We start from the raw sequence: 11718 nt of genomic DNA on the forward strand, positions 1-11718 counted from the left end.
TGGGAACAAAGTCCAAAAGACACCAGGCGCAGGTTTCCCACAGTCCCCTCCCAGGGGGTCACATGAGACCTGCTTGATTCTTACACAATGAGTTGAAACAACACGAACTTCACATCTTCTGCTTGTCACTGATACCTGCACACTTTCACCTGGCGTGAGTGCTTAGTTTCCTGTTCACAGTCACACCCCCTATGCACCAGCCACTGAGTGCCTTTGTTCCACCACCAGACACACACAGGTCAACAATGCCTACTCCTGTTGTCCAGGCGCACACGCCCCCTTATTGGGGTCCCAGCGATGCGTTTATCACAACCATGCAACTATATATGCCCCCATCCACCCTTTGTCCCCATGTTTAGTCAAACTGAGTCTGTGGGTTCTCACCCCATATCACACACACACACACACACACACACACACACACTCACTCACACTCTCTCTCACTCACACGCCTACTTTTCTGGCCACCCCCCAAATCCTTTGTCTCATCACTTCATGCCTAGACTATAAGAACTGTTTTTCCCAAATTAATTCTTTACACAGCTGCTGATATAATCTTCAAATCTCCCTTCCATTCCTTCCACATGAAGGTATACAAGTCTAGACAACTCTTTTAATGCCAAACTGATAAAGGAGCCCGAAGACACATCCCACCACTGTGCTTCTATCTACACCCTGACTCTCCTGCTTGCTGTAAGTAAATCCAGAGTTGGTGGTGCTTTCCCACGGCCGCCAGAAGCAAGACAGTTACAAAATTGCCTCAGCAGTCTCCTTCTCTATAAAAGCTTAACTTCAGAGTCAAGCAAAATTCAAAACCATCAGCACATTGAAGGCTGAGCAGAAAAAACGTGGCAGATATACACTAACTGCAAAATTCTGTGCCCTTAAAAAAGATTTCAAATCTAATGCCCATTTCTTTGACACTGAAAGAAATTATTAAAAGGGTTCCTTGGAAAACCTGCTTAATATGATATAAATAGGATGCATCACTTTCTGATCTTGAGTTGAGAACTCCAGTGAGACTGTTGTTCAACTTTTTTGGTCTCTCATTGTTCATAATACAGGTACTTGACATGAAGACCCAACATCTTATGTGATCGCAGCAAACACTGCAGTAATCTATCACAGGAGATGTTGCATTTTTCATTTTAGAGCTGAGAAAAACTGAGGTTCAGAGACCAGTCCATGTTCTTACGGTTCAGCGGTCACAGCCCTGGGACCAAGACCTTGTCAGCCCTCCTCAGTCTTCTCAAGCATCTATGAACGCCTGAATGCACTCATCTACTTTATTCTTAAAGCCCTTACCCAAGCCTTGTTCTGCTTTTTGTAGCTGGGCTGACCCAGGAAGCAAACATTTGTACTTACTTCAAAAGTGCTAACTTCGAGATCTTCGAATTTTCCTGACAGTGATAGTCCTGCGCAGTTGACAAGCATGTCCACTGGGCCCAGTTTCTCCTGAGCCTAAAAAAAAAATAATAATAATAATAATAATAATAATAATAATGTAACAAAGCAAAAGTAAGAGAGAGAAGAAAAGAATCACTTAGCAGCAAATCAAGGCCAGTAAATGAAACCTACAAAACTGTTAAACATACAGGGAAGATTTACCAATTCCAAGTCACAGAGCAAAATGGTAAGAACCAATCAAAAATCAAGCGCTCTAATTCCAGTCAACCCCACCTCTTACTTGTTTTATGACATTCTCTACTTGGTTGTAGTCTTGAGATACATCAACTGAGATACAGAGCACCACCTGTTAAGGAAAATAAATAAATGTCAGAGATATGCAAGTGCTGAAACTAATTTTAAAGTGATTTTCAATTAAAAGCAATCCTCTATGATAAAGGTGGATGATTCTGAATGTACAGATCAGTGACTGAAACCGGTTAGTGATGCAGTTAAGACAGTTGTACCTAGGAATCATGGAATGGGGGTTGGAAGAGCATTGGCACCCATCTGGAATGCCTGATGCTTCACTTTGGCTGAGTGTCCCCACAAAGGCTGATGTGTTGAAGGCTTGATCCCCAGCCTGTGGTGCCACTAGAAAGTAGAAAACCTTTAGAAGAAGGAGCCTGGTGGGAGGAAAACAGGCCACTGGGAGGAGGCCCTTGAAGAGGATACTGGGACCCAGCCTCTTCCTCTGTCTTCACTTCCTGAGTGCCAGGAGGTGAGCAGCTGTGTGGTGGTGTGTGTCTGCAGTCTCAGCTACTTGGGAGGCTAAGGCAGAAGGATCTCTTGAGCCCAGAATTTCAGGGCCAGCCTGGGCAATATAACAAGACTCCATGTCAAATAAACAACAACGAAAAAAGAGACCCATTTCTTTAGGATTTGACAGAGCAGGGTGGAAATTTTTATTTAATGGAAGAAGGAACTGTAGCCAAAAGATTTACATTCCTAAGAAAAGGAAACAGTCCCGATCATAAACACAACCTGGAATATTCTAGACAAGAGGGCTTTGCCCTTGGTTGTAGTATACCCCAAGTAGATTTTATTTCCAAGTCATCATGTAGAAAACATTTTTTAAAAAGAGGATAGGCATCATAGGATTAATTTTAAAATGTGTCTTTTTAATACATTTCACAAAGTATCAGACCATCTGTGGCATAAAACCTATGCCACAGACAAGTGAAATTTCAAAGAAAAATATTAACGAATTATCAGGACAAAAATATCCCCCTGCAGGATCTCCTCACTGGGAAAAACAAGCCAGTCTAGGCAGAAGGATCAAGCTCTCACCCGCCCAGCCCTGATGACTTGCCCCCTCCACAGGATGGAGACAAGTTATCTTCCACCTGACCTAAAGCCCAGAGCAGAGATGGTGCTGGCAGCAGGCAGCACGGCCTTCAGCTACCACCTTCCAGCTTACACCACACTCCTGTCCATCATGAGTCCCGTGAGCACAGGGGAAGCAGAGGTGGTGTCCTTCTGATGTCTCAGAGAATGGGGTACAGTCAGGGGCCACGGGCCTAGGGGAAAACTCTGTGGACAAGGAATTTTATCTGTAGCTTAGACTGCAGCACCGACCCCCCCACACCAAAAAAAAAAAAAGAAAGAAAGTGGAAACAGCTCAACAATAGGGAACTTATTAAACAAACTCTGGGGTCCCCCATATTGTGTGCCATAGCAGTCTGAAAAAATGAGGGAGATTTATTTTTATTGAGATGGAAAGATCTGTATTAAATTCATGAATGGGGAAAAAGCGATTAAAACCACAGTGAAATACTACTTAAAACCCATCTGAAAGGCAAAGCTTAAAAGTCTGCTAATACCAAGTGTCGACAAGGATGCGGAACAACCTAAACCACCACTGACTGCTGGGAGTGAAACCAATTTGGAGAGGGTGAAGACACATGGCTACGTGTACAGCAGCTCAGCAGTTCCATTTCTAAGTATGTACCATTGCTGCACATGTGTACAAAGAGACAGTGCTCTTACAATAGCAAAAACCAAAACAAACTACCAGAAAAAACTAGAAACAACCTAAAAATCCACCCAACAATAGAACCAGTGAACAAAAGGTAGTTTATAATTGAATACCATATAGGAGTAGAAAAATTAAGTGAACTCCTATGTAATGCAACAATATAAAAGGCTTTTTAAAAATAAAATTGAGATCTGGGCGTTGTGGCTTAGTGGTGGAGCGCTTGCCTAGCATGTGTGATGCACAGGGTTTGATTCTCAGCATAGCATATAAACAAATAAATAAAATAAAGGTCCAGCAACAACTAAAAAAAATATATTTTAAAAAACTAAAAAACAAATAATATTGAATGAAGAAAGAAAGTTGTGCAAAAATGCATAAAGAATGATGACATGTCAATCTATGGAGACCGAAAGTACATTAGTGATTGCCTAGGACCGAGAGTGGGTGGAGCGGGAGAGGTGAGATTGCCAGTGGGTGTGGAGATTCTTTATGGGGTAAAGGTAGTGTCCTAGAATTGACTCTGGTGGAGGTTGCTCAACTGTGATCTATATTCAAAAGCAAAGATTGCACACTTCAAATGGGGCGATTTTGTGTGGTGTGCAAATATATCTCAAGAAAGCAGTTTTTTTTTAAAAAAAAAGAAGATGCCAGAGAGTTAAAAAAGAAACAGAACTTTAAAAAAACAAAACAAAACAAAACAAAAAAACCCAACAACAACAACAAAAAAACACTATCAGACCATACATATTTTACTAAGAATGGTAGAAGTTTTTAAAAAAGCAAAGAAGGATCAACACAAAACTCAGGTGGGGGTGTCCTCCAGGGATGAGAGGCTGGTGTGGGGGATACTCTGTTAAACTCCATTTCTTTAACTTGAGTGACAGGTCTCTAGTAACTAATTTGTCATTATGCTTCATCCTCAAATATACATCAGGTGTCCCATTTTATTCACCAAAAAATTCCACAACCAAAAGTGTTTCAAATACCTTATCCTCTTAAGCATTTGTATAAATTTTATTTAAATGAATGAGTCGGCAATGATGGCGCAGGCCTATAATTCCAGTGACTCTGGCTGAAGCAGGAGAATCTCAAGTTCAAGGCCAGCCTGGAAAACTTGGCTAGACCGTGCCTCAAAATTAAAAAAAAATATGGGGCTGGGGGTGTAGGTCAGTGCTAAAGCACCCATGGATTCAATCTTTAGCACCAAAAAAAGAATATATATATATATATATATATATATATATATATATATATATATATAAAATAACTGAAAAAAAATATATATATAAATAAAATAATTGAAATGACCATCTGTCAGGTGTGCAAGAGAGAGTCTATACTATTTTTTTTTTTTTTTTGGTAATAACCTGAGTTCCTAGCCAACTGAAACAATTTCACCTTTTCAAAAACAGTCTGTTTAGTGTAGCTGAGCCAGGAAAATCATAGTTGCTTTCAGTGATCCAGCTGAAGTAACCCTGGTTTTCCTTTCTCCAACTGTATTGATGCTATAGAAAATGCCTCCTGAAGACGGTGCTTTACCTGTTTGTCATTAATAGAGTGCTTTTCGATTTCCTTCTTGGCCTGCAACAGCCTGTCCTGAAAGCAACACAGAACAATTAGAGCTGGTGACTGCATGCCTGACTGCTGGTTTGCTGAAAAGGACAGAAAAAGCAATTGTTTGTATAAGTATTTCTTAAATTCTATAAACTACACAGGACAGCACCTTCATTGAGTAGCTACAGGCCCCAGTCCATGAGAGAAAGAATCAAAATATTTCAAGCTATGAATACATGATAGCCCATTTTCAAATTTATTGCAGAGAAATAGAAAAATAAACAAATTCAAATTGTGAATACTCGGCATGGATTGCTGATGGTGGCTCTAACAAATGTTTTGATCTGACACTATTTAGCAGTGCTGGAAAACGTGAGCGGCTTCACACAGCTGCAGGTGTGCGGGTGCTGGTAAGCCACCATCCAAAGGCCCCCAACGAGAGAAGGGTAAAGCTATGCCCGGCCCATTTCAGAAAACCACTCCTTGACAAGGCAAGCTACCCAGGCAAATGAGTAATTTTCCCAAGGTTTCAATTTTGTTTGTTTTGCTTATTTTTGAGAAAAAAAAAAGACATAGTTTACAGAATCTTAATCTGCCACAGAAGTAACTTAAATATATCCTGAGAAGATAGAAAAGAACAAAAAGGGAGTGGGGTAATTCCCCAGGACACACAAGGTTTCCAATCATGCGTGTGTCTATAATAAAATGATATTGTTCTTTTCATAAAGATACACATAGGACAGCCAAGATCGGTATGAAAAATTACATTAGAAGATAAAGAATTTCTCAAAGCCCAGAGGCTCCCACGAGCTACACCCCCCAATCCCATCATAATGTAGTTCCAGTGAGGAGAGGTGTCCCCTGCCAGACACCTGCAGCACGGGCCTCCCCTACTACTCTTTCATTCATCTTGCATCGAGGACCAGCCTTGTGAAAAAGCTCATAAAATGCATCTTATTGAATCTGTGCTTCCATTCATGTAAGGTGGCTTCCCGGCCAAAGCAAATTAATTATTAGAGAGTCAAAGTATAAATAAAAGGTAGCTAATTCTGCCTTTCCCAGTTTTTGAGAAACAAAAAGTTATGGGTGACAAGCCTGATTCTGGGTCATAATTTGAACACTGTCCCCCGAGGTCCACCCTGGCCTGCCTTTCCCAGGGGCCCTGTTCAGCCGCCCACCCCTACTGAAGCGGTTCATCCCAAAGCCAGGAGGCCATGCTCGCACTACCATCCTCTCTGTCCTTCCCTCATTTCTTCATTCAACAAATCTGTCTTGAGCACCTGCTGTGCACCAAGCATTAAGCTCTATGCTCTGCGCCCAAGAGCAGTGGACACAGTCACAGCCACTTCCTCAGCCTGGCGTGGGGTCAAGAGGACTTTAGGACTGTTCTTATGCACACAGTGTGACTGCTCTGTCCTCTAAAACAACTGTGGCAAGACTAACAGACCCTGGGAAAAAAGAGAAAACAGACCCTGCATCAACCTGGAGTAGAAAATACGTTTGGCCCTAAGTGTCAGGAGGGATGAGAGTCCCGTGGTGCGTGGATTTCACTAGAGATGTATATTCATCACGCCATCAGCAGTCACAGACAAACACTCCACGCCTTTGGGCTTCAGCTTTAGAATGTGAAACACCTATACACCTTCGGGTGTCAGCTTCAGAATCACTGCTGCCAGCACTTTCAGCCTCCTAATGCCCAGGTGCGCTGCTTAACCACACCTCAGCCTATCTCCAGATCCACAATGTCTATGGTAATGTTGTCTGATATGCTACTGCCACTAAATAGATACTTGGTGAGCTGATCTGACTTCAACAGAGAAGTCCTAGGCCTACACACACAGAAAAGAACCAGTAGTTTAAGTATCACAGTCTCATCAGGGAGGGGAGCACTTCCCAGGACAGCTGTGAGTACTAGAACTCTTGGCACAGCGTCTCTGCTTAATTTAAAGCACAATAAGTAAGTCAGCAATAATGAACCAAGAACACCTACCTCATTTCGTGCAACCAGAGTTATAAATGCTCCTTGTTTATAGCACTCAATTGCAATGCACTTTCCAATGCCACTGGAACCTCCTGTAACCTATGAACAAAATAATGACATCTTAGCACTTCCAAACGTTCCTCCATAGGAAGTTCATTAAAATCATTACGATGGGATCGGGGGTATAGCTCAGTGGTAGAACACTTGCCTACACACATGAAGCCCAGGGCTCTACCCCCAGCAGAACAGAGCATAATAGAATAGAACAGAGTAATTATTAGGGGTTCTACAAGAACTGCCCAGTGAGTTAGTGCAAGCATGAAGAACTATACTGTCAGCAGAGCCAACTGTTTTGTTTTCAGTGCTGAACTGTAAAGCACACACCTATAATTTTCTGAGTTCACTAGAGGGAAAGCTAATAAATAATGTATTAGTCTGCCTTGAATTCAAAATCCACATGAATTTTCTTGCCTTACTGCAGGAATATAATATATAATACTATATATTACTATCTATATAATACTACATCTATATAATACTACATCTACAACAGATTGAAAGAGTGGTCACCTGTGCATATCTTGTATTTTAAATGACTCCTTATTATATATGATCAGAATATACTGAAATACCACACTTTTCTTCCTCAGTTCCATTTACCCTTCCATCACAGGGCCTTTGCACGTTCTATTTTTCTTGCTACCAATGCTTTCCTCCTGCTCTTTTTATGTGGGTGGCACCTACTTACCCAGCAAATCTCAGCTCACACACTATTTCCTCAGGTAAGCATTCACTGTAGCTTGATATACCCCCAGCCCACTCTTTAGAACTGCATTCTTTTTTCTTTACTTTATGGTACTCACACAACCCAACAGTCATACATCTGTGTGACTGTTTGATTCACAATCATTTCTCCCATCACCATCCCACAAACTCCACAGAAATCCCAATGCTATTTCCATTCTCCACTATATGCCTAGCACTTGGCACAGGGGAGACTCTACATATTTCACTTAATCAGACAAATGCAGAGCTGTCTTTCTAGTCATTGTCCTGTTATGCCAGGTAACTATTAATGGGTACAGAGGTGGGGCTTTCCCTGGGAGAAGCATTTCTTACATGACATGGAGTCTCGGGGTAAAATGGAGTCTGTTTGGTCACTGCCCATATAGCCTGCCCCATAACAGTTCCTATGCCAATTATATATCTCAAGATACTACATCCTGCTTTTTAAAAGATTATATACAGGGCTGGGCTTAGGGGTACATGTGTGAGATGCTGGATTCCATCCCCAGGTCTGGCAAAAAAAAAAAAAAAAAAAAAGTCATAAAGTCTATGACAAAAAACTAAAGACTTTATAATATTACGTTAAAGAGCAGTTTCAAAATATAGCTATTTCCCTACAGTCAGCCCTTCAGGTTATTTTGAATATTTTACTGTTAGATATAAATCTTGCTTTAGGGAACGTCTCCTATCCCGTGACTTCAACACCATGAAACCCCTCCCACACCGAGGCTTATCTCCTTGTGACTTATAGGCACCCTTCATTTCTCCTAACCTCAACTGGCCACCAGTGGAGAGATTTCTCTGGTGGATAATTAACCAATTATCTATAGAAGGTTATTATAAAAATGAGCCCGTGGCCTGGGCTGAAAGCAGGCTCTGAGGAAGTCTTTACTATCAGGATGTTTCACGGGTTGTTTTGGTTTATTAGATTTCACCAGATAGCAACTAGAAGGGGCCCTAAAAATGTCCCTGTTTTATGATTCTGTGATTCTGTCCTTGCTGCTAAACTGTCCCTCCACCCTATGTCACTCACACACCTCTACTTCCAAACCCTTCTGACCCTGCAGAGCTCAGTTCAAATGTCCCCTCCTTCATGAAGCTTCTCCTGACTCTGTCACAAAGTCCTGCCCTTACCTGTCGATGTCTGCCTGTGAAGTGACTTTACTGACATCCTGGCTCCCTCCAGATTCCACTCAGTTCCTTAAGGACAAATGCCAAGTGCACTTGATCTCTCTCATTCCTAGCACAGAACCTTGCAACAAGCAGTCACTAAATAAACATTTGCCTACATTATTTTGCAAAATGGAATGTGATGCCATTTCCCTAGAAAACAGGATGCTGAAAGAACTTGTAAACTTATTATTATAAAATCAATTAATGCAAGTGGAAATTATGAGTTGTTGAGAAAATTTATATGCTGTGTGGATATTAGCTATAGTTATGGCTGTCCTTTTTCTAGGCTGTATGTAGGGAAGTTAGCTATGTAAATTTGCTGCAGGGCAAAAAATAAGGTTTAAACCCTGTAATTTTTAAGATTTTTGTATAACAGGAGTAGGACTTCCACTTCCGGGTCAAGGTTCTTGGGAAACTACCTTCTAGTCAAGCCAGCTAATTCTTAGAAGGTATCCAAAAACACACTAAGGCCAACTCTGGGCTGTGTTACTCTGAATGTTGCAACTACATGTAGGGGACTTTCAAAATGGCTATAAAAAAAATGGCAAATGCATATTGTCTGACAAGTAGTAACCCAAGTGGGGGACACTAAAGTGACCAGTTTAATTTCCTTTCTGTATCACTCCTCTTACTGCCCATTGCAAAACTGTTTCAATGTTACTCTCTCTTTAATTACACCTTATAATCCTTACTGGGAGCAACAGGAGCTGGCTTACTGCCACCAAAGCTGCTCCCCATCATCCAAAAAAAAAAAAAAAGGGAGGACTGAAACACGCACCAGTGTGTGACATGTGCTGCCTGGGGTCACTACCTACAGACAGATAGCACGGGTGCAGAGGAATCGTCCTATAATTGGTAAATAGCTCCAAATCCTTCATGCTGCCACACTGGCTGACAGTCTGAAGATTAGCTCCTGTGCTGCTCTATGCCTAACAAATCTCAAGTAAATTACACTTTACTCTTTTGAGGATATTAAAAAAGACAGATGGTGAGATCATGTGAATTATTCATGTCAAGCTCACATCCTTTTTAGTGGTTGTATATGTATGTTATTTTTAGTATTAAAGTGGGACAAGAAATTCCTTGTCTGTCCCAACAGACAGGACACTTGTTATCTTACCTGTGACCTGGAACTTAATGGGAAAGAAGACTAGCATCAGGGTTAAATAAACTTTCTTATAAACACTGAATTAAAATTTTCATTCCAATTTTGGTTTTGCATTTTTCCCCTAAGTTCTTCTCTGCAAGCACAAGTTCTGAAAGAATCCAACTTTTAAAGCCAGGTTTTGAGGCACAAGTTCTCTTGTGGATGTGAACCATTCAGAACCTGGTGTGATTATTAGATTTTACTCCCTCTCTCTAGTCAATCTACACCCAACTCCTCATCTTCCACATCAGGAACAGCAGGAGCTGAAAATAATCCCATAGTTTAAAAAAGAAAGAAAGAAAAGAAACAGAAAGAAAGAAAATACATTTTATCATTCACAAACCCTAGTTCAGACTTAAAGCACACTAAAATAAATAACCACCCTATTTTGATTTTGTAACAGTCCAGGGGAGAGGTGAGATGGCAGCAACAGGTATATGTCACCTCAGGCACTAAGATGATATACACTGCCAACTTAGTGACTAGCTCTCCTTATTCATAACTCCGGGCCTCAGTGAGCCTCAGGCTGTGGGGTCCAAACAAGAAAACTGGCGAGAAAGCCAGTGCTGACTGACAGTGAAGCCCTGGGCACAGGGGACAGGCATCCTCTGGGTTTGCGAAAGGTGCCACACTTGCAGAATAGGGACAAGGGAGCTTCTGGTGAAAAACCAAACTATTCACATCTCCTTCAGTCCCGAAGCCCTAGCCACGTCATTTAGCTCATTCTTTCGATTCTGAAATAGTGGCAAAGAATCTCACCGAAGCAGCAATCACGGACACCGAGCTGCGCTCACAGACAGGCAGTGCAGACCCGATAGAGCCGCCCTTGCCTGCCAGACCACTGGGTTCCGCGAGCAGTTTCCCCCAGGTGAGTCACTTCCTGCACTCCTTTGGCAACTGTCCTTTTTGTCCCTCGCACGGGCCACCCTCCAGTCCCGAGCCTCCTCGGCGGGTCCTGATGGCTCGTGACCCCCTTCCCTGCGGTCCACCCTCTCGACCCTGCAGGCCGTGGCTGCCCTCCCCTAGGTCGGCGCAGCACCTTGCGCGCCGCCGACCGCTGCGTCCTTGGCAAAGTTTCTCAGCCACTCTGTTGACTCATCAGGAAAGCCGAGGACCAAAACATCTACATCCCAGGGATGCTCTGGGCACCAAGGAGCAGCTACTGAGGCCCTGGAGCCCGACAACCCCGTCGGCTGGAGTTGATCCCGTCCACCGCAATCTGGCCCCGGGGAGAGCCAGATGCCACGGAGGGCGGGTCCTCGAGGCCGGGCGCCCGGCCCGGAGGGGCAGTGCCAGGGTGGACGGCGGCAGGTGACTCCCCTTTTGCCGTCCATTCCCGGGGACCACGGCCTGGAGGAAGGCTCGTCGGCCTCGGTCGCGGGTTGGCGGAACGGACCGGGAGGTCTGGGCGCAGCAACAGGAGGCCACTCACCACTACGTGCGCCCCTGGCAGGGCGAGAGGCTTGGGGCTGATGAGCGGAGACACCATGTAGAGCAGCAGCACGAAGGCCACGAGGAAGGCGGCGGCCAGCAGCAGCATCGCTCGGCCGAACCGCGGGCCGCGGCGGGCGGAGCGGCACAGGCTCGGGCGCCCAGGCGCGCGGCAGCAGCGGCAGCACTAGCAGCGGCTGCGGCTGAGGCTGGGGGATCACG

At 43.5% G+C, this 11718-nt stretch overlaps 1 protein-coding gene across 1 annotated transcript in view; it reads right to left on the reverse strand.

Moving 5' to 3' along the window:
• The window catches only part of Kdsr (3-ketodihydrosphingosine reductase), a 33359-nt gene extending 21641 nt beyond the window's left edge, over positions 1–11718 (reverse strand). Inside the window, exons 1-5 of the mRNA XM_046428233.2 lie at positions 11498–11718; positions 6969–7058; positions 4964–5020; positions 1688–1753; positions 1366–1461 (exon numbers count right to left, since the gene is read on the reverse strand). Coding sequence (XP_046284189.1) covers positions 1366–1461; positions 1688–1753; positions 4964–5020; positions 6969–7058; positions 11498–11605 — 417 coding nt within the window. The 5' untranslated portion in view covers positions 11606–11718. The remainder of the gene's footprint in view (positions 1–1365; positions 1462–1687; positions 1754–4963; positions 5021–6968; positions 7059–11497) is intronic.

The sequence above is a fragment of the Marmota monax genome, unplaced genomic scaffold (genome assembly GCF_021218885.2).
Source record: "Marmota monax isolate L192 unplaced genomic scaffold, Marmota_monax_Labrador192_F-V1.1 WCK01_AAM20220418_F8-fsc00201, whole genome shotgun sequence".
NCBI classification, from domain to species: Eukaryota; Metazoa; Chordata; class Mammalia; order Rodentia; family Sciuridae; genus Marmota; species Marmota monax.